Source organism: Ailuropoda melanoleuca, chromosome 2 (assembly GCF_002007445.2).
Source record: "Ailuropoda melanoleuca isolate Jingjing chromosome 2, ASM200744v2, whole genome shotgun sequence".
NCBI classification, from domain to species: Eukaryota; Metazoa; Chordata; class Mammalia; order Carnivora; family Ursidae; genus Ailuropoda; species Ailuropoda melanoleuca.
Genome location: NC_048219.1, coordinates 103,227,419 through 103,250,989, shown reverse-complemented (window position 1 = coordinate 103,250,989; position 23,571 = coordinate 103,227,419). Strand labels below are relative to the sequence as shown.

The window sequence follows — 23,571 nt, the reverse complement described above, 5'->3', positions numbered from 1 at the left end:
AGTGTTAGGGAATCAACAATATTAATTATTAAATATTAAATACAGTGTCTGTACAAAGAAATGCACATGAAACAAGGTTATGTACTGTTGCGTTGATGAAAACGTTGCAACCAGACACTCACAGGAATCTAAGCCTGTATTTCTTCGAGGAGGCTATGGCTCAGTGTTTGCTAATTCAGTGTTTTGCGATGACCTATAGAATAAAACTACAGCAAGTAATGAGAACCAGTTATTCCACTCTCAGTCATAAACATTTAAGTAATCAGCCTCTTCTTGAGGTTCCCAAAGTAATGTAGAAATGATAAGGATGAGCTTGGATTGCCAGATCTTATGAAGCTTTCTGTACCACCCAGTACCTTTGACATCATGATATTTAGTGATTGGACATCTCAAGGCCAGCTTCCAGGAGTAAGGTTTGATCAAGTTTTTACATCATATTTCTCAAGTTTGCCCCACTCCCACTACCTTTGCCATAACCATTCACACTCTGTAGCAGGCCCTGGAGCATCATTTGCAGAGATGCGATGAATATGTGATTTCTGGCTGTGAAATGTCTTTCTCCCCAAGGATCTCATCAGATGTTCAGTTTGGCTCTCATTATGCAGCAGCCAATCATTACAGGAAAAAGACTGTTCCTAACCTTTGTGACTCCAATTTTATCCTCTCATCCTGAAATAAGACCTACCTAGTTAATGTAGAAGAGGAATCTAGGATAAAAGGAAATGAGGAGATGATAATAATAATAGACATGCTATCCAAGGAGCCGAGGTAGGGAGGAGAGTGATTGAGAGAGAGAGAATGCAGATTAACATAACGAATTTAGACCAGTGCACCTCAATCCAGGTGTTCAGTAAAGCTAAATACAATTCTCTTTGAAAATCTCCTTTTTGAAATCTCTGTAACATTATGCAAACAAACAAACAAAAGGAAACCTCCACCTCTAACCCTGTTCAGGATCCCTCCTACTCCATACTGGTTATATTTTCTTGTGGGCATAGAGTGCTTTTTTAATGATGGAAAATTATAAAACAAGAAGTATTTGAGATCTACTGGGAGTAAGCATGCACATGCACGCAGACACACACCAAAGATGAGCAGATTTAGAGGAAAGCTGTAAGCTAGGAACAAAGGGTTAGGTTCTAATTATCTGCAGATGGCAAATTCCTGGCTTTGTACAACACCTGTAGAGGAGATGAAACCCTGTAACTTGTTACTTCCACCTGCTCTGGATTTGCACACAAGTCAAGATTAATTTCTTGGGGCGCCTGGGTGGCACAGCGGTTAAGCGTCTGCCTTCGGCTCAGGGCGTGATCCCGGCGTTATGGGATCGAGCCCCACGTCAGGCTCTTCTGCTATGAGCCTGCTTCTTCCTCTCCCACTCCCCAGCTTGTGTTCCCTCTCTCACTGGCTGTCTATCTCTGTCGAATAAATAAATAAAATCTTTAAAAAAAAAGATTAATTTCTTTATTGTGGTCTTCCACCTCAGTGCATGAGCTAAGGGGGAAATGTTGTATTGGGCTAAGAACTACGAAGGAAAAAGTGGGTTTATATCTCCCCCTCTCTGAAGTACCTCATTTGTAGGATGTTGTTTGGAGTCCTTTGGATTCATACATTAAGAAGAGCCAGCAACCGCTATAGCAAGAATTCTAGAAAGAGAGCAAAATTCAGTTGTTATATCTGGCTTGTCTTGGTTGTTTTGGCCTACTTTTACTACAACAGTAATGCATAAGAACTCTTTCTCTCAAGATGCATGTGAGCCTAGAATTCAGCTACAGTGTGTTAGGTAATTAACAGACAGGGTGAACAGATAGGCTCCTTTTACCCATAACGTCATTGGCACATTTGTCTGCTTGGAAGATGAAGTGCTCACTTGGCAGTTTGCTTTGGCAACAGAACTTTCTGAGATGGGGAAAAAAATGTTTATAGAGGTAGTCACATTTCTTATCTTTTTGTCAGCTATAGCAGTAAATTCAAGGTTTAAAATTTGTAGTCAAATATGTAATTTTATAGAATACAGTGTGAGTGCCAAAACAGACACCAGGAAAAATTATTTTTGCTTCTACAACTCTATAGCAAAGGCAATCTTAGGTTTAATAGTTATGTTTAAAGGCGTAGGAGAATAAAGCTTCATTATAAAACACAATACTATAATAGATGGTGGAACAATTGCAATTTCCATGCAAAGAGACAACACTAGTATTGCCTTACCAAATATGTGGCCAATCATGTGTAATTGAAGCTATTATTGCAGCAAGAAGAAATAACAATTTGACTTCTAGGGAGTTTTAATTGACAGTATTATATTTGTGCAGTGTATATCCACTATAGGAAAAAAAAGAAGTTTTTATAATTGTGTGCTGAAAAAAGAAAGTATCCATGTACGTTTTCCCCTAGGATATCCTGGGGAGGGGAAGGGAGATCTAGAAAAAGTTCAGGATACACAAGAGGAATTTGTCTAATGTAACTGAAGCATAGACTAGGTAAAGGGATTTAGTAAATGGTAAAACTGGAAAAGCATGCAGAACCCAAAATACCAATATCCTTGAACATCGGTGAAGCAGCTTGAACTTTATTTTATAGGCAGTGAGGAATCATTTAGCATTTCGAACAAGACAACAATATAATCACAATTATATTAGGAATAGAGTGAACTGAATAAGGGATTGAGCTGATGGTCAGAACAGTCATGAAACTCCTGGAGTAAGGCTCAAAACTGTAATATTTCACATTCTGATTTCTCTCTAAAATTGGTTCTTGGATTGCCTGGATTTGATCAAGAATATGTCTACACCTTACCATGGAACTTTTATTCCAAACTAGGGTCCATAACTCTCTCTCTCTCTTTTTTTTTAATTTCAGATTTTTCATTATTCGTATACCGCTTCGTATGTGATTTACAACATACACACTAGGTAAGTTCTTTGGTTTTCTGTTTTTCATGAGCAATTGTCCAACTAAATTGTTGGTGCAAATGTCAACTTGTTCATGTAAAACTATTTACCTTTTTTCAAGGGAAGTTTGGGAGTTAAATCCTCCAGAAGTAGAGGATTCCGTCTTGCAGTATGCAGCTTGGGGTGTCCAAGGGCAGCAGCTGGTAAGCACAGTCATCGGTCCTCACCAAGTACTGTCAGTCACGGTCCTGTGGAAAATGTTTACAGAAGTCACTTCCTTGTGCACATTATCCTAATACATTTGATGTTTTCTATTTACCTTTACATCTTTTATCTAGTATTCCACTTTAATAATATATAAAATAATAACAGTACCATTTTATTAATTAATTAAAGAAGGAAAAAAGGGCTTGTAGAATAATGTGTGATTAAAACTGCTAGTTCATAATGAAACTAGAAGAGATCCAAGAATATCGAGGTCTAGTTCTGTGGAATTTCCATTCCACAATATTTTCAAGTTTATTTCTTCTTAAAGCATTGTTCAGGGTGGAACCTTAAGACAGTGGTTTACACTTGACAGTGGTCTACACTTGACAGTGGTCTCTTAGGGGAAGATTTCTCATCATACTAGATTTTCAAATTATCACAGACTCAGAAGAGAATTACTGATATATAAAAGCAGTTTGACCAACACAGTATTCTTGTCCATGTCTCATGGTGAAAGTATAAAGACTTTAAGGGGATATTACTCAGGAAGTGATATTTCTTGGTCATATAGCATGTGAATGCTCAAATGTAGTATGCACTGCCAAATTGATTTCTAAATTGCTTGAGTGTTTTTACTCCTGCCAGTGACAGTGTGAGTTCCCTTTGTACACAATATTCTCACTAATACCTAGTTTTTCCAGACTATCATATTATTTCTTAGTAATGACATTATTGCTTCTTCCATTCCAATTTTTGTATTTTCTGTTTTATTAAGATGTTCTTGCAATGGATTATGAATTATAAACAGTATTTTGCCTTTATCTTTTGCAAATTTAAAGAAATTTTATGAGACTGTGCTTAGTACAACTATATTTGACTATCTCTGGGTCCATTCCATTATAATATTCCTAAAAAGTGGCAGCAGAAGCTGCGTAGGATATGCTAGATATGGAGATGTTTGATTCAGAGAAGGCATGAATCAGTGTATCCATAGACAGTGGTAAGTGGGCAGCAAGAAATGGGCAGGGGCTCTAGTCCTACCTGTTTTACTCTGATACTGTCAACCAGAGAGCTGGTCTGTTACACCAAAGGCAAATTCCAAACACTCAACCTTCCAGAAAGCAGAAACCCTAGACAACTTCATGTTTGTGTCATTGGAGAATCCTTAGGAGATTCTTTGAAACTTCCATTTGTTTTAAATAACTGTCATTCTCCAAGCCTTAGAGTAACCTACACCTGTGCCAAAATCATAATTTGATACCCTCAAGGAAATAGTATTAATTGCATGCATTTTCTTTAATGATTCCTACTTGTAATTGATTACTTATTCTTTAATATAGTTGATAAAATCATAAAAAAGACTGGAAGTTTATAAAAATCGTAGATTCTCTCATGGGCATCATTTTTCAGGTGCTTAAATCCTGGGTCCATTTCTTACTAGCTGTTGACCTTGAGAATTACTTACTATCTGTATGTATTCCTTTCCTTATCCTAAGATAGTGGCAGTAACCGTACTTCACCAAAAATGCTAGTCTCGTGTTTAATGTATAAGTATAAAACTCTTTGGATAAAATCTGACATACAGTATTTTAGAAGTGTTAATTTATGTTATTTTTTAAAAGGTTTAAAAAAAATACCTTTGTCACTTGACATTTTAGTCTGGTAGTTTTAGTTTCACTAGTTGTTTGGGGAATGAAGCTTAAGTTCTTTGTAATGCCATATCCCAAAGTCCTTTGGGAAAATTTTGGGATAAAGTCCATATTTGTCAAGGTTCTCTTTGGTGTACGTGTAAATATAAATTCAATATAAATTAAAGAACGCATCTCCACAAATGCTAATGGTCCATTTCATGTGAGTATGACAGGCTCTGTCAAAATTTGAAGCCATCAGCAAACTCAGCAATATGATTTTATTACAGATGAGTCATTACAATACTTTAATTAGTTTTGCATTAAATTAATCAAAGAGTCCTGTAGTGTTTATAAACTAAAGACAATTAATTTTTCATCCTTAATTCTCAGTTTCTAATTTTATTTGCTATAAAAGAAATCCCTGGCTGTACAAAAGAGAGGTAAGAGATTGACATAATTTATGGATAGGAGGGTCAGAATTAGAGCTCACAGGTAGAATTTTGCATTAAAAGTAGACATGGAAGAAGTCAATTTGAACGTGGCAAACTTTGTGGGGAAAAAAGACACACAACTCTGACACAGTACGACATGCATTATTTAGACAAGTGATGAACAGACCACTTTAGTTGTAGTAAATGTTTCATAAAAAGAAATGGTGGGTCCTAAAACGGAAAAAAAATATCTTGATCATTCAACTAGAAAGGCTTCTGGTTTAAAAGGATAAGCCCCCCCTTTTTTTTTTCAAAAATAACTTTGTCTTATAAAAGTTAAAAATCACTCATAGGACATTTTCAAGATTTGCATAAGTATATGAATTCATAGAAATTCGTATGCAAATCTACCACAGGAATTTAAAGACTTGTAAAATCAGATGAACAGGTTTGAGCTTGAGCAGGGAAAAACATTTCACTGATTAGAACTTGAAATCTAGGATTAAAAAAACCTCAGCTCAAACCCAGGTTCCTTTTGCATTTTGTGACATAAGGAATGTTGCCAGTTCTAAGGTTGAGCTTACTTATATTAAAAATGACAGAAAATCACAACCACTCCCAGTTTTGTATGAAGTTTAAATAAATGGGGCATGTGCCCAAGTCAAGATTCTCCAGAAAACAGAACAAATAGTGTGTGTGTATATATATACACAGATGGATTCTCTCTAAAGGGAAGGAGGGTAAAAGAAAGAGAGATTTTAAGGAATCGGCTCATGAGATTATGGGGCAGGCTGGAAACTCATATAAGAGTTAATTTTATAATCTTGAACTACGGTACTGAGGCAGAAGTCCTTCTTCAGGAAACCTGTTTTTGCTGGTAAAGCCTTCCACTGATTGAATAAGGACCACTCACATTATTTTTTTTTCTAAAAATCAACTAATTATAAATGTTAATCACATCTACAGATTGCTTTCACAAAACATGTTTGACCATTCAGTTGGACACCATAACACAGCCAAGTTAACCCATAAAATTAGCCATCACAGAATAGTAATTGCTTAATGAATGGTGGCTATCAATTTGATTCCCACTTGTCCTTTCTTATGGTAACACACTGTAATTCAGTTGTATCATCTTTCACCTAAATATGCCTTCTTCACTCGCTTGCCACTCTAATCCAGCATCTGCAGAGGAATGTGTTGAAAATGCAGATTCTTAACAGCTCCCACAGGTTATAAAATGTCCTTGATGTGACACACGGGATGGCGCTAAGGTGACATGTTATCTGCCTCCTGCCACTCCACTGCAGAGAGGAAGCACAGATTTTTCTCTATGTGGACCAAACTCTTTGCAATTTCCAGAGGGTAATTTCCTTCATGCCCCTGATTTGTTCCCCTTTGTGTACCAGGTCATTGTTTTCTTTTCATCCGAAGTCTTTGTCCAAAGACTAAAATACAAAATGCTTAAATATTCCTCTTCTCTGATAATTTTTCTCTGATATTTCTACATGCTAAGTGAATTACTTACTTCTCAGGATTCTAACATTCTTCTCTTTTATCTCAAATTATTTAATATTTTATTTATTTACATTGCTTTCTACCACAGCTGACATATGATGCTTTCCAGAGCAGATGGAATACAGAATATGCTAAATATATCCCTCCTTCCCTCCCTCCCTTCCTTTCTCTCTCTTTCTCTCTCTCTGTCTTTCCCTCCTCTTCCTCCTTCTTCTTTGTAAACCTCATTTTAGCAGAAGGCAAAATGTAGTTTTAATAAATATCTGGTTGCACTGAGCAATTAATGAAAGGCTGACGGCTGTTTGCATGGATGATAGGATAGCATGGAGGGTTTTGAGGATGGCATGATGTAAAGAATTCCTGCATGAAAGGACAGGTCTGGTGGAAGAGTTCAGGTTAGACTGTAAGCAATTGAGTTTACAGGCAAAGAGCTAGGTTTAGAGGTTATTATTATAATCTAGAACTGAGTTATAAATAATATATTTAAGAGATAAATACATCAACTGTTAAACTGAGATATAAAATTTGATCACAGTCTGGCAACAAAAATTGTCTTACACTCATTCAGATACATTAAATTATGCAAATATTATATCAGTGTATTTCTACACTTAGTATACAAGTGTATTTCTAAATCTCATAATAGACTCCTAATTTTTTTTAAAGATTTTATTTATTTATTTGACAGAGATAGACAGCCACCGAGAGAGGGAACACAGCAGGGGAGTGGGAGAGGAAGAAGCAGGCTCCCAGTGGAGGAGCCTGATGTGGGACTGGATGCCTGAACTCCGGGATCACGCCCTGAGCCGAAGGCAGAGGCTTAACGACTGCTCTACCCAGGCGCCCCCTAGACTCCTAATTTTTTTAAGCCACTTTATTGAGAACAAATAAAGGTTGATACATACAAATGGCTGTACTTTGCCCTGGGTACATACAAAAGAGTGTATATATTTTGTGTAAGACTGGATGAGATGGAGATAAGTATATACCTGTGAAACCATCATCACATTCTAATGCCATAAATATATCCATCCTGTCCAAAAGTTTCCCACGGCCCTATTTATTTTTGTATGTGATGAAAACACTTGCCATGACATAGACTTCTTCTTTGATATTGCTCATATTTTTTCAGTGTATTCAGGGTAAAATAAAATCATCATACCCTTCCTTCCAATGGCACAAAGCTTTAAAAATGTCCAGTGTTTTACTTGTCACAATCTAGGCATTTGAAGAAATCACTTTTTCTACATTTTATTACCTGTATCATTAAAAAATATAATATTTTAGGTAATTCTCCAAATACAAATAAATTATTAAACCTTCTTATCTGAAGAGATTAGCGATGGTTCCATGCCTCTAGGAAAACTTCCATTTCCTTGATGTGTTTACATCTTCATTAGTGGAAATTTTGAACGATTTCATTGGCTTTACCAGTAAAACCTTAGTCCTTATTGGTTTAAAGGAGGTGTTATTGAACTCTCATGTTTCCTATTAAAAATCAAGATTTTTTACTTCACATTCTGTTCAGTACTCATTTTTTTCAGTATGAAAGTAATTATTTTAATTATCGTTAAGATACGTTTAGGAGATAAATGACAAACATGAATGTAGGATATACACATGCAAACACTCATACGCACCACACACACACACACACACACACACTCTGCTGCTGATGCGATGTACATTTTGGGATGAAAGCCTTTAGCCTAGTGTCCTAGCATACTCGAGGTGTCGTAGAAATAAAGAAGAAAGGACCAGTAAGAGTCAAGTTCTACTTCAAGTCTGGTCTTCGCTCTAGTGTACGTGGTGCTCATTCCTAGTAGGTTAATTGGTGCAGGAAAACTTCTAGGCAGTGAAACCAGAAAATTTATACCAGTAACATCCTCAAGTATTTATGGCAATGACTGTTTCCCATTTAAATGAATTTTGAGCATTTTTTTTACCTCATTCATCTTCATTAGTGGAGATAATTGAAAACAAATTAGCTTTTTCATGTTATCTGTAACAAAATTTAATGGTCCTGTCTTTTGTTCCAAAAACTAAAAGCAGTCCCTCTTACCAAGTAAGAGGGACTTTAGTACTAGGCATTTAGTACTAGGCACACCCAAGGTCAAATGGGTCTCACTTCAAATTTGACATGAGGAAAGTTAATATCAAGAAGCTGATATAATTTCTTTACTCAATATTAGACTAGATATAACCTAATAAACCATAATCGGATAACTGATTGGATTTAACAAAAACAACTTAAATAAAATACCCTTAAATTGTCCAAAACATTTTTGACTGATAAATTTGTAATATATTCAGGTATATATTTACATTAATATACTATATACATATATGTGACAGGAAATACATTTTCTTTCTTTTTTTTTTAAGATTGTTATTTATTTATTTGACAGAGAGACAGCCAGCGAGAGAGGGAACACAAGCAGGGGGAGGGGGAGAGGAAGAAGCAGGCTCCTAGCAGAGAAGCCTGATGTGGGGCTCGATCCCAGATCGCTGGGATCACACCCTGAGCTGAAGGCAGACGCTCAAGGACTGCGCCACCCAGGCGCCCCAGGCAATACATTCTCATATATATACATATATAAAATTAACATATATACTAAAACAGAAAGTTAATTTCATTGCTGTGAATTTACCTACATATCAGTTATGCACTCCTATAGACCTCTAGTGTCTGATAATTATTTAAATAGCATATTTATGATTTTTCTGTCTAAATTCAGAGATCTTTCAAAAGAAATAGAAAACAGTTCTGGGGTGCCTCGGTGGCTCAGTTTGTTACACATCTAAATCTTGATTTCATTTCAGGTCTTGACCTCAGGGTCATGAGTAAAGGAAAAAGAAAAGAAAAGAAAATACAGTTCTGATCCTCTATAAGCACACATTTCCTTTAGTTAGTGTTGCATATTTCAATATAAGGAGAAACTGAGCAACTTGCATACTGTTAGATGTACTCACATTGCTTTTAAGCTGTTCGCACGTGCCTTATTAGAAGTCGCTTGATAAAGATATGTTGACTTGGCCTTGGACCGTGAACCCTCTGAAGGTGGGTGCTCAAATTCTGCAATCCTCATAGCATGTATAACAGTATACTGAGCAATGGAGGTAGCAGGTGTGGATTTTCCACTGAAAATAATAAAAGGGGTGCTGCTGAGGAAAGATGTTGCACCCTGTGTCAGCATGTGAAAATAGAAGTTATTTAAATGCTGACAGTTTCTAGTTCAGGCCCCCCTAGAGATTTAGAGAGTAGGTAGAAATATTGCCAGGGTTATAAGGAAAAAAGAAAAAGAAAAAGAAAAGAAAAGCATCAATTCACTAAATGCTATTTGAGATAAGCTATGCCTACATTACATTTTTAATTTTTATTCCACATTTAGAAGAATCAAATGGAAACCAATACTTTATCATAAAAAGTACCAATATTAATATTGGGACATCTGAAATTTACTTATTTATTTTGAGAGAAAGGGGTAGTCTTTATTCCTATTAAAGTGTTTCCTCTGTTTATCCATCATGAGTTATAAAATGTATACAGAGTCTATGTGTTATGAATATACAGCTCACTAGGGATATAAAAGTCACAGTCTCTGTATTCCAGGAATTTACGGAAAATAGAACTAAAGGTGGGGATACCTACCCCTTGGAACACCTGAAATAGGACGGTCCTAACACAGACTTCATCTTGCAAAGGGTGGGGGTTGCTGCCTGAGCTGATGGGGCAGTTTCCTGGAGGAAGTGACCTGAAAGCTGAGTTTTGAAGTTACACCTGACCATTGAACAGCAACACAGATGCTAGGGGTACCAACCCCACATGCAGTCAAAAATTCAGTTGTAACTTTTGACTCCCCCCAAATGTAACTACTAATAGTCTACTGTTAACCAGAAGCCTCATCGATTAACACATATATTGTATGTTACATGCATTATGTACTCTATTCTTACAATAAAGTAAGCTAAAGAAAATAAAATGTTGCTAAGAAAATTATAAGGAAGGAAAAAAAACATTTACAGTACTGTACTGTATTTGTTGAAAAAAATACACCTATAAGTAGGTTCGTGCAGTTCAGACCCATGTCACTCAAGGGTCAACTGTACACAGCAGGAGCTCTATTTAAAGACATTCCTCTAGACTCTGAGGAAGTCCTCAATATGAAAAGAAATAGAATAGATAAAGCATATGACATCACTGCTTTAATTCATTTGTTTATATGTTAAAAACAAAAAACTAGGACTTGATATTACTGACAAACATGAAAAGATAAAATGAATCAAATAGCCAGAAATATAAAATATGTCAGGAGATTTGTACCAGAAAGAACTATTGTTTGTTTCCTACTTCTAATAAGAATTCGCTAGATTTCCCTTAAGTAACGTTTAAACAGTTTTGAATTATTTAGCATTAATGAGGTAAATGCAACAACCATATCTTTTTTCTTCCCCCCGACTGCCTGTTTTCCCCCAGAAATAGGAATTTTGCTGGCAATTCTTTTCTCAAGCTGCTCCTAACATTAAATTAAATAATAAGTTCTGTAGTAAGAACCGTGGAGGCTCCATGGTTGCAGATTTTTTAACTATAAATCTAGGTCACTCACAATCTGATATACTGAACACTCACAATCTGATATACTGAACACTTTGGACAGTTCCTGCTAAGAAACCATTTGAATGGAATAACAATGTAGATGATAATCACTGAAATCTCCTAGTTTCTGTTTCCTTGCAACTAAGGTTTGGCATATCTTTTATTATTACCCTGAACATACAGGGTTATCCGACAGTGATGTCAAGTCATATTCCATCAGTGGTCTAAATAGAAACTTTAAAAATAAAATTATAATAGTGTTATTGTAAGATGTGAACCATCCTACACAACCCCTGAGGTAAAGAGCTCCCAATTATGAAGTTTAGTATTCTAGTGATTTACTTTGTTTTATTAAATGACATGAAGAGAACTCTCTGAGGGGAACTGATGTCTGCATTAATGGCAAAATTCTTCTTCTCAGAAATAACTTCAGATATCCATTAAATGGTGCATAGAGGAGCTCTCCCCTTGTTCTCCTCCTTAAAAACAACAAAGGAAATGAAAATGTGAAAAGAAACTCTATCTTTTATGATACTATTAATCAACCACAGCCTAAACTGTAATCTCTAAGGAACATAAAGTAATAATTCCCCAGAGCCAGAAAAAGATTGAAAACAAATATGTACTTAACCACATTTTGGGAAACATAGAGAAATAGACAAATTGACAATTTTAGCTGGTAATTGCAACTTGTCTTATGGTAAAATATAGGACAAGTACATAGAACATCAAAAAGGATATAAAATATTTGATCAACACACTCAACCAACATGATGTCCTTGACGTTTACAGAACACTATACCCAGCAAGTACAGAATACACGGCACATGCAAGTGCACATGCTGGGCCAGGAAGCAAGTCTCAGTAAGTATAACAGAATGGGAGTCACACACAGCATGTTTTTGGGCCACAAAAGAATTAAATTCGAAATAAGAACAAACAAAGATAAGCCACACGCACAGGCACACATTTTTATTGGACTAAGAATATATCCAGAAGAGATATAGCATTATATATCTAGCAATTCCAAATGCAGAATCCATCCTGAAGATATATTTCATATGTGCCTAAAGGCATCTAAAAAGAAAATTCATTGGGACGCTATTTATAATTTAAAAAGCAAAATAAAGACTAGAAACAATTTAAATAAGTCATCGTTATTAGACTAGTAAAATGAATTAGGGTGCATAAAATAGAAAATATTAAGAAGCCATTAAAATTACTATGATTCTTCTGCATGTGCAGATATGTAATACCATCCAGTAATAAAAGCCCACATAACTAATCAGTATGCTCTCATTATTTTAATAAACAAAACAACCATTTTATATTATTTATACTTCTATATTTTATGTTATTTATATATATTACATATATAAAAAGACTCTGTTAGGAGTGGTTGTCCCCTGGGAGAGAACTGGAGTTTGAGATGACATTTTATATCATTTAATATTTTTTCAGAGCATTTCTTATATTTTAAATGAAATATATTTTAAAATTATAAATGACAAAACAGTTTTAAAGACAAAAGTGATTACTTTTAACACAGCATGTAGAAACTAAGGCACCTCGGGGACTTTCAAAATAGAGAAAAAGATTGCAAGTTATATGTATATACATCTGTATGTATGTGTGTGTATAAAGATAAAGTGGATAAACAGGAATATATATATATCTATCTTGTACTCTGCAGTATGTATTAGCAATGATCATATAGAATGGCATGAGGTTTTATCTCTGCTACAAATATGAAATATAATTGGGGACAAAGGTAGCAAGGGAATGTATTAAAGTAAAAATAATTACTGGTTTAGAGTAGTAAGATAATAGGTAATTTAGTCTTTAAAATATATTTGATACTATGTTGTTTTATTGTTAGAAGAGGAATTATAGTTTGAGAAGGATCAAGGACATAAAGAATTACATATTTAAAGTTGAATAAAAGAACCATGGCTTGGTCCTTCAGTTTTACTTGTTAGGAAAAAAAAATGCTAATGTTGGAGAGGAATGATAAAAGATTTTGGTCAGTATCGTGATTTTTTTCTAATGTGCTCTGATATGAACAGTAGAATGAAGAAAATTACATATAAAATTTTATTTGATATATGTTATATATAAAATTTGATACTCAGGTCCTTATCTATTCAAAATTATCCTAGTAATTACATTTTATGTCCCACAACTAAGCTAGAACAAGGGGGTAAACATAGCCAAGTTTGGCTCTCCATTAGAGGTAAAAAAAAAAAAAAAAAAAGCTTGTTCACTAATTTCTTTGATTTCTGTTTTTGTCACCCCAATTCAGTGTCTTCCAAAAGAATCCCCTTAGAAAATTTACATCATTTTCTTGTTTTTTTTTCTAACCAGTTTTTTGTCTCTAAAAAAGCCTTATCTTGTCCCTGGAAAAACAGTGACATATATCTAGTGGCATATCAGATCTTTAAGTGGATTCCTTGAACTAGAGTTGTCCTCAAATGTAAACCACTATCACTTTTTTTGGAAATTCTGCCCAATACCAAGAGATTCGATGTGAAAAGGGAAAGAAATGCATTACACCAGGAATATGGTAAATTTCATACCAGAAAATAACCTTCCATTTCCAGAGCATTCTCCAATTAAAAGAACTTTGACTTAAGTTGAATAAATGATTTCTCAACTCATTTATGCAGAAGTGAGCTGTTAGCAAAGCAAGCCTTGTGTGAATTCAGCTGTAAACTACAGACAAAACATTAAACAAAACAAAACAGAACTACCCAAGGATGCTGGAGACTGAACAAAACCGTGAACCAATTTGTAAAGGAGGTAAAAATTCGTAGTAAAGTGAACAGCAAGTTGTGAGTCCTCCATCTTGTTTGTTTTCTTTAGGATTTTATCTTAAAAGCAGTTGTATTTGAGGCAGTTGTATTGAATCAGAGGTGGATATGTGGGGAGCTGACTCTCTGAAAGAAAAACCCACTATCTTCAGACAGGAGCAAGAGGAAGAGCCCCTGACTCCCAGAGTGAGGAGGAAGCCCTGAGAGAGTTAAAGAAGAGATATGAGCAGTTGTGTGAATAAATTCAGTCAACGCTGTGACTGAAACTGAACCACAGAGTCTTTAATTTTCAAGCAAAGTCCTTACAGTTGTGATTCTGTGTCCCTTGAGAGCCTGGAAAATAAATGCATCCAAAGGGATGACAAGATAGGATATATCAGAATAGAAACGTGTGTACTGTATTTTATATACACATCCATAAAAATATGAAAAAGAACAACATTGGCGTTTCTGAAATTGGAAAACATCTAAAATAAAAAAGCAACTAGATGGGACTTGGAGCAGAATGGAAAGGACAGTGCAGTGACGTACAGATCAATACATATCATTCCATCTGAAAAAATAGAAGATTAAAAAAAAAGAAAAAGAAAAAAAATAGAGCCCCAGGGACCAGAAGGAAAATTACAAAAAGTCTAACGTTATGGTAACTGGAATTTTAAAAGGAGAGAAGAGAGTAAAATAGGAAAAGTCTTTGAAGAAATGATAGCCAGATCTTCTAAAATTATTAAAAGACAAAAATATACATATTCAAAATGTTCAGTGACCACACTTCTACAAGGAAAAACAGTAAATTCCAGGAGAACCACTCCTGGGCACATAATAGTCAAACTGTTGAAAACTAAAGATAAAGAGAAAATGTGGAAGCTTCCAAAGAAGTACCATAAAAATTAGATACAAAGGGACAACAACTAGAATGCCTGCACACTTCTTGTCAGAAACCATGGGAGAATTGAGGTAAAATAAAGACAATTTCAGATTTAAAACAAAAAAAAGATAAAATAAGGGAATTTGCTTTCATCTTACCCGTGCTACAAGAAATGTTCTTCAGTCTGAAGAAAAAGAATACCAGAGGGAATCAGATCTTAGGAATGAAAGAACAGTGGAAATGTTAAATGCATGAGTAAGCATCAAGCACTAGGTTATATCTTAATTTCTGTATAAAACATGCTACTATTAAAAGCAAAAAATGGTCATAAGTCTTTGAGGGTATATAACGTATGTATGTGTGATACCCTTGACAACATAACCACGAAAATGGTGGGAAAGTAAGAAACTGTACATTTACAGCATTCCTACATTTTCATGAGCTTATTAACTTCCATAATGATAACTTATAAAAGGCACTTCAAGTTGTTAGTTGACTAATAAAAATCAAATTGGTAACTTTGGAACTTAAGGGTGTATGGGATAGTTTATTTCCATCAGCTAATAGGTGGAATCATGCATTCATAAACACCATTCTTTTTTTGTTAACATTTTTGGTCCCAGTACATTTGAAAAATTGAAGCAAATCATTTTGAAAGTACCTCTTGAATGATCAGTGATTTATAATTATTTCACCTTTTTCCTAGAACACTGTGAACTTTTGAGGTTTCTGTTCTTGGTCTTATTTCCAAAACCTAACATAAATTCTCTTGGTAGCTAATCTAGTTTTAATCCTATACTTAATGAAATATTTCAGTTTTCCTGGTAGCATGTATTACTCTCATAGGTCATGACCTTCAAAAATTTAGTGAGTAAAATATTTCCTGTAAAAAAAAGTCACTTGAGTTTTGAAAAAATAGGAAGTGTGCTTTTAGAATCTGCTGTGTCAGTCACTCTAGACAACTTGGTTGGAGTGAAACTCACAAACTGCTGAGACTATAAAATACAGAAGCAGAAGGTGATGGGAAATACTTTGAACAAAACTGTAATGGATATAGCACAGTAACATGCAGATAAGTCTTGTTAAATGCATCTCTTTTTAAAGGGGGGAAATAGTGGGTGCGTTTTCTTGAAATCATGGTTTTTTGATTGGGGTTTGGAAGTGGTGTGTGTGTATTCACAGAAAGTAAAAAGAGACTTTGCAAAACAAATAAAGTTAATTTGCAAAGACATTTGGGGTACACTTGACATATATCCTCTGAAAGTTTGGCTGGTTATATCAGAGAATCTAAAAGACGAAAAGAAAGAGGGATGTGCTAGGGTAGAATGGGGTTGGCTCGGTTGATCTGGAATATTGTGCTGGCTATATTTTTGATGGGATTGTAAATTGAGAGTCGCTCTGGATTCTTATGCATCTCAAATAGTGTTTAAGGTAACTCTAGCAGGTGTAGGTAGGATGGATATGTCCCATTGTGGGGACTGACTTGGATGGAGTTCACTGAGGTGACTGTCCTTCTAATAAAGTTTTGAAATGCTAACCCATTACAATTGTGGGTATGAAAACAAACAAACAAAATACCAAAAAGCTGCATAGTTTTATAAATAGTATAAATAAGAATTATTTTTGTGGATTTTCATTAAACCAGGGGCATGTGAGGGGACCCAGAAGATAAGAAAGATCAGAGCTAACTTCTTGTGCATGACGTGAAAGGCATAAGAAAATGGTGGATCCAGGGGAAAACAGTGGGAAACTGATAAGTGAAGCCTATCTGGGAATGAGGCTTGCCTGTTAAGTATCATGTGGTTGAGTAGTCAGGAGCTTAAAGTAAGGGTAATATATAAATATGAATTAGTTGTTTTGGGAGATCCTCATCCATGTTTTTAAAGAAACTATAAAAATGTTGCTCTAAATTGATCACATTAATTCCAGTCAATCCTTAACATTTAATTTCTTCAAGATGAGGTTTGTGATTGCTACTGAACTTTGCTGACATAGAGTTGACCCACATCTTAGAGAAGTGCTATGCAATTTGAAAGCTGTGAAAATAATTGGTCCTTAAGGATGCAAATAATGATCCAAATACCAGTTCATTTTTATTTAAGAAATAGGACCTATTTTAAAATGTGTTTTTAAATTTTTCCCTTAGAATATCTGGCCTGCAAGATGTTCTGTTTAAAAAAAAAAAAGTCATGGTCAAATGCATTTAAGAAATGCAATATAATGTCATGAATCTCAATGATTCATAATGAAATGAACACAAGTTTTGAAGAATTCCAAATTTAAAAGAAAGGAAAGAAAGAAAGAGAGGGATGGAGGGAGGGAAAAAGAGAGGAAGGGAGGGAGGGAGGGAGGAAGAGGAAACTGTAATTTTGCTTAATTCAGTATTTTGTTGTTTTCCCCTAGACCAAGGGTCAGGAAACTTTTTTCTCTAAAGGGCCAAATAGTAAATAATTTTTTGATTTTGCAGGACAACAGGCAAAACTGAGAGGGCATTCTATAGGTACTTATGTAATAAGGCAGAAAACAAAGTGCCACACATTTTATTGAGGTAACATGAAATAATAATTAAGTACAATGTTTTGTAATACGTGTCTACTAATAAGAAGAATGAAAGTATTTTTTTTTTTTTGTGGGAAACCTTTTTACTGAATTGGGATCTCAAGTAAGTGTCCCCTCTCATCAAATCACAAATGCTGGTCTGCAAAAACCATTCATAGCTTATGAACTATGCAGTATCAAAGACAGGCTAGATTTTCACCTAGCCCTAGACCATGGAACTCATTTTTATATGATGCCTACCTATTAGAACTAGGATTTTAGAATATCATTTCTCTACTTGGAAGAGCCAGAGATTGGTAAAGCTGATTGGCGTGACCTGCATATGAAAAGGATTTTTTTTCTTTTTTTTTTATAATGGGGTGGAAAAGTTATGTTCTAAAGGAAAAATAAGGAGCAGTGAGCATCTTGAGGTATGTGGTAATACCTAGCCAGGGCTACTGGGTAACGAGATCCTAAAGGGAGACCAGGTTCAGTTAAGGCAAAGAGAAGAAGGAACTTTCAGAGAAGAAACAGAGTAGGAAGAAGTTGGCTGGTTTGGAAGTGCCTGTTTTCAAATGTAGCATGAAAGAGTATGGAAGGATGGGATGACAAAGGGCCAGGGAGTGCTGAGCGTTATTACTGGGATGATGGCAAGGTGGAGCGTCAGTTGTTAGTGGCGATGGTTACAAACTTGGGATGAGTGACACAAACAGGAATAAGTGACAAGAGAGACTTAGTTGATTAAGTCTGGGTGAGGAAGCCAGTGGCAAGGTGACTTAATGTGATGATGGAATCCTTAGGAAGTTTGATGGTCTTTGGTTGAATAAATGCTATTACAAAACATCCTATTGTTCAGCTCAGGTCATGATCCCAGTGTCCTGGGATCAAGCCCACTGTAGTCTGGCTCCCTGCACAGCAGGGAATCTGCTTATTCCTCTCCTTCTGCCCCTCCCCCCAACTTGTGCACCCACGCACACCCACGTGTGTGTGCACACTCTCTCTCTCTCTCTCCCCCTCTCAAAGAAACTAAAAAAAAAAAAAAATCATCCTATTGCTTAAACTGTGAAATGGATTCTGGATAGAAGACTTGTAGCCTAGATGATTTTGAGGAAATAAAATTCTGGGTGTATCTCCTCAAATCTCATTCTCCTCCTTTTTGCACTTCTACTCTTTCTCATCCTTTAATAAGGATTTTACTTTTAAATTGTGAGGAAAAAAATGTCTTCAGGGAGACTGTTCTGAAAGTTTCCTTAAATCAAACCATGATTACTTTTCATCTTTTCTTTTCCCATTCTCCACTTACAAACCCAGAAATGGATATGCACTGGTGATAGCACCCCAGAATTCCACCGTTTGTTCCTCAATCATATATCTCTTCAAGAGTTATGATGCCCAGTCATCAGGGGCAACTGAGTTCAGACTTTCTCAAAAAGCATCTTGCTATCTGTCTAAACATCTTTTCTCTCTCTTTTTAGTTTTATTTAAATTCCATTTTTATTTAAATTCCAGTTAGTCAACATACAGTGTTATATTAGTTTCAGGTACACTATCGTGATTCAACACTTCTGTATACCACATGATACTCATCACAACAAGTACCCTCCCTAATCCCCATCACCTGTTTTGCCCATCCCCCCACCCACCTACCCTCTGGTAAGCATCAGTTGGTTCTCTATAGCTGAGTTTGTTTCCTGATTTGCCTCTCTTTTTGTTTTCTCTTTGTTCCTTGTTTTGCTTCTTAAATTTCACATATGCGTGAAATCATAGGATACTATATTTTCTTTTCTATTAGTCTCTGTTTTGTCTGCTCTAACTTTAAAGTATTATATGCATCAAACTTAGAAACACACCTCCCTCCCTAATGTGAAAAGCAGTCCATTTTTTTAAAGATGTTATTTATTTATTAGACAGAGATAGAGACAGCCAGCGAGAGAGGGAACACAAGCAGGGGGAGTGGGAGAGGAAGAAGCAGGCTCACAGCAGAGGAGCCCGATGTGGGGCTCGATCCCAGAACTCCAGGATCACGCCCTGAGCCAAAGGCAGATGCTCAACCGCTGTGCCACCCAGGCGCCCCAACAGTCCATTTTTATCCAGGGCATTTTCTCTGTTCAGGGTGTTAATGTCTGTAGAATCAGGAGACCTATGTGGAAATGGTATTTGGAGTTTCAGTCCGAAATAGGCTTCGCCTTAGCTGTTCATATCACAGTATCTCTGAGATCCCATTTCACTTCCTGATGCTCAACTAGAACAGAGGAGACAGAATATAATAGTTCGGATTAATTCAAAATGAAATGAAAGATGATAGGACCATGATTAAAAATTTTCAAGACATTTTATCCATCTTTGTATCTCCACAAAAGGACTAATATTATTCTAGTCCATTTTTAGATTGAACTGGTTATCAGACCGATCATTCAATCCAGCAGTGGGAAAATTGTTAAGAAGGCGTCTCCCCATCTTCATGTGTCCCCCACGTCTTTCCAGTTCTCGGATGAGTCTTTGCTGTCTACGGTCTGGGCTCACTCACTCCTACCACCTATCTCTTTGTCTTGTCATCTCTCCTACTCTCCTTTCTGTTTTTTTCTGTTCACTGCATTTTCAGTGTCTGATCCTCTACATCCGCCTCTTCTCCTGCTATTTCCTTGCTTGGAATCCTCTTTTCTGCCTGGAAACATCTACTGGAACTTGTAGCCTCAGCTAGAATGCCATGTCTCATATGAAGCTTTTTCTGACCCTCCTGTTCCTTCAGTCAAATTCAGACTCTAGGTGCCCCCACCCCCCGCCCCTCAGAAAGTGTGAGTTACAGCACATGGCTTTCACAAAAGACTTACATTAGTATGGTAACCACTTTTTCCTAAAAGCAAAAATTCTCTTGGGACTTACATCAGTTAGTGAAAACAGGTACGAAGGTAAGTCTGTCATAACAGTGAAGTGGCCTAAAGCATACTTTTGGAAAACAGGGGAGATTTGTATTCCATGTCTTTCACTTACATTCCAATAATACTGTGTGCACCACTGTATCATAGAAATACCATGTTTTGTTAAATAGATTTTTTCTTATCTTTCTTCTTTTAAACTGTGAATTTATCAGCAACAGAGACTAAGACTTAGTGTTATCATAGACATGGTACATAGTAGGAGCGTCAGAGAATTGCAAATGAGTGAGTTTAAGTATATAATCATCATTCATCCGTGTATAGACCTTCCCCAGCCCTCACATAACTTTCTATCTTCTTTCATCTTTAAACTTTCGTCATTAAGAGAGTTAAGCATATTTTTCCCAGTAATAAATATATATTTACATGTGTCTTCAAATAATATGAAACAATATCATCTGACATTAGCTTTTGAAAAAAGTGACATTTTGCTAGGAAGTCTATATAATGAATCGTTCAAGGTGGATTTTTCTGTTTGGTGTGTCAATGCCTTTCTAAGGGAGAAGCAAATAAAACAGATACACTCAAAAACCCCATGTAGGTAATGGCAAGTGGATGAGATTGACAAAGGTGAGGGTTGCCTTATAGGTGAATTAATACGTAAGTCCTAAACAATATACCTTGCTCAGAATCTTAACCTAAAGAATTTAGCCTTTACTCTTTATTGAATGCTGAATAATAGAATACTTATTTTTTTTAATTTTTAAAAGACTTTTTAAAATTAATTTTTGTGAGAGAGAGAGAAAAAAAGAGAAAGAGCATGAGTGAGGGGGAGGGGCAGAGGGAGAGGGAGAAGCAGACTCCTTGCTGAGCAGGGAGCCCAACGTGGGGCTCGATCCCAGCATCCCTGGACCATGACCCCAGCCAAAGGCAGACACTCAACCAACTGAGCCACCCGGGTGCCCCTAGAATACTTCTTTAATTGGGCATTGTCTCAGGCAAAATACTGACAGAAAGATGCAGTTTTGTCATTTTATTAAATGTATGGAAGTGGAGACCTGAAGAGAGGGACAGCAGAACCAAACATGAAATACAGAGTCAGAAATTGCTCTTTTACACACCCTCTTACATGTTTCATCCACAAAATAAAAAGTTTAATTCTGCCCCATTGTAGCAGGCAGATTAACTGAAGCACGGGGACAGCCATTTCTGTAGAACCTCGGGGGGCAGGGAAACATAGTTCAAGTGCTTTTATTCTGAATCCCAAGTTATGCTTGAATTTAAATGATTTTCATCCTCAATCATTGGCTCACTTAAATTTGAGTTCAGAAGAACATTAAATAGAATAAACAAATGAATTCTGGACATAGACATTGCATTATTAAGGTCAATTCTTCCATGGTCATTTTAGTGATATCCACTATTTGGAGAGGATATAGTAAAAAAAGTATTTGGATGTTTCTGTACTGTTTAAAAAAAAAAGCCCAGCCAAACAAACACCTATATTTCTTCATTTGTGGCCAAGGATGCCTTGAAATTGAATGAAGTGGAATAAAGAGTCTAGAGCTGTGGGAAAATGTGCATGGAGATAGCCAAGGCTGGTTCCACCTTCTGCATTTTTCAATTTGTTTTCTTATCAGCATGCCTATAAACTGGAAAGCATTAGGCACAGACTCATTGATAAGCATATGAGAATTTCTTCCAGTCCCCCTCAACCCTCCTTCAGGGAATCTCTTCTATGAATATTGGAGTCCCCATTTGAAATAAAAGGAGTCATAAGACAAATATAAAAACAAATTGTTTTAGCATCAGAAGCTAAGGTGTGTATGCACCATGCTTTTTGCAAATCCGTGGAGGAATGAAAGGGAGGACAGCTAGGAGGGGCAAAAAGAGGGGTTAATTCATTTTGCTCCCAACATACAAGACAGTGAAGGGCTTTCCTTAGCCATGAGGGCTTCACTGTTAAACTGTTGAATGTCCTCTGGCAATTAGGATTCCTGGAAGCAAGCCAGAGAAATACTCAGGTTCATTTCAAGAGAAAGGGAATTCCCTAAAAGGATATCTGAAGGCTGTCAGGATCAGTGAGAAGATTGGAATTCCAGGACGGGAAAACAAGCAGGAGTCACAAGGAGCCAGGCATTGTTGAACACTGGCATGTATTCAGGAAAATTTGTTAGGGATGCCACAGGAAATATGATTCGGATGCCGAATCGGCAATACATCAGTGGATATTTCACCTTTGCCTTTGCTGGACCCTTGAGGGTTGGCTGTTGCTCTTGTGAATAATTTCTCAACTGCAACTTTATTCCTTCAAGATTCAGAGTCATAGGTGAGATCATGACCTGGAGATGTTTATCTGGCTTTTTCTCTTTGTGATCAGAGATCTGGCTCTGCTTTCCCCCAGTACTCATGTAATGTAAGAACCCTCCAAAATAAGAATGGAAGTCAGATCTTACTGGCCTGATAAGAGAAAAAAGGTACATTATGTAGCTGATATAAAGAAACAGAGGGTAAAGTCATTAACTTATCTTCTTCAAACGCTTAAGCTTCTTTTTAGGCTAACTGGAGAGGAATGTTTAATTCTCTTCAAATTATGATAATATTTTTTATGACCAATACTTACTGGTTTCAGTTAGTTTTGGAAAAGTTGAGCATCTATGTGCAGGTACATAGAACAACATTCATGACCGAATTTGGGTTTCTTTCCTCCTGTAGGCCACCAGGAAACGTATTAACACATCACCACTTCACAAATGAGGACACAGTATCAGAGAAGTGAAATAACTTAGTTGCCCAGTTTTACAAAGAGCTCTACAAGGAGATACCGGGTCTCTCTGATAGAAATCCTATTTTACAGCACTTTCGCTTTTCTTTTTATTTTCCATTTCAGATTCGACTTCCATGACACATAGTAAGCACTCACATATTCGCCTGAATTAATGTCCCCTTTTGTTGGCTTTACTTTTTGTTACCTACCATACCTACCTTAATTTGTGTATGCCTGTATTGTGAAGTCACATTAGAACGTGAGATCTTATACCCAAGGCTTCACACAGTGCCTAGCACATAGATAGTGCCAGATACATGTTGGGTTTATGATGAAGAACTAGAAAAAGGGAAAAAGGGCAAGAAGATGGGTGGTGAAGGAGAAAGGGAGAAGAACATGAGGTAGAGGAGGAAATGGATACACAGTAGTTAGGTCGTAGC

The 23,571-nt window shown here is 36.2% G+C and overlaps 1 protein-coding gene across 2 annotated transcripts in view; it reads left to right on the top strand.

The window, feature by feature from the left end:
- The window catches only part of DPP10 (dipeptidyl peptidase like 10), a 632,664-nt gene that overhangs the window by 479,667 nt on the left and 129,426 nt on the right, over window positions 1-23,571 (top strand). For both annotated transcript variants that reach the window (XM_034654431.1, XM_034654430.1), the window contains exons 6-7: window positions 2,860-2,912; window positions 3,013-3,094. In XM_034654431.1, coding sequence (XP_034510322.1) covers window positions 2,860-2,912; window positions 3,013-3,094 — 135 coding nt within the window. The remainder of the gene's footprint in view (window positions 1-2,859; window positions 2,913-3,012; window positions 3,095-23,571) is intronic.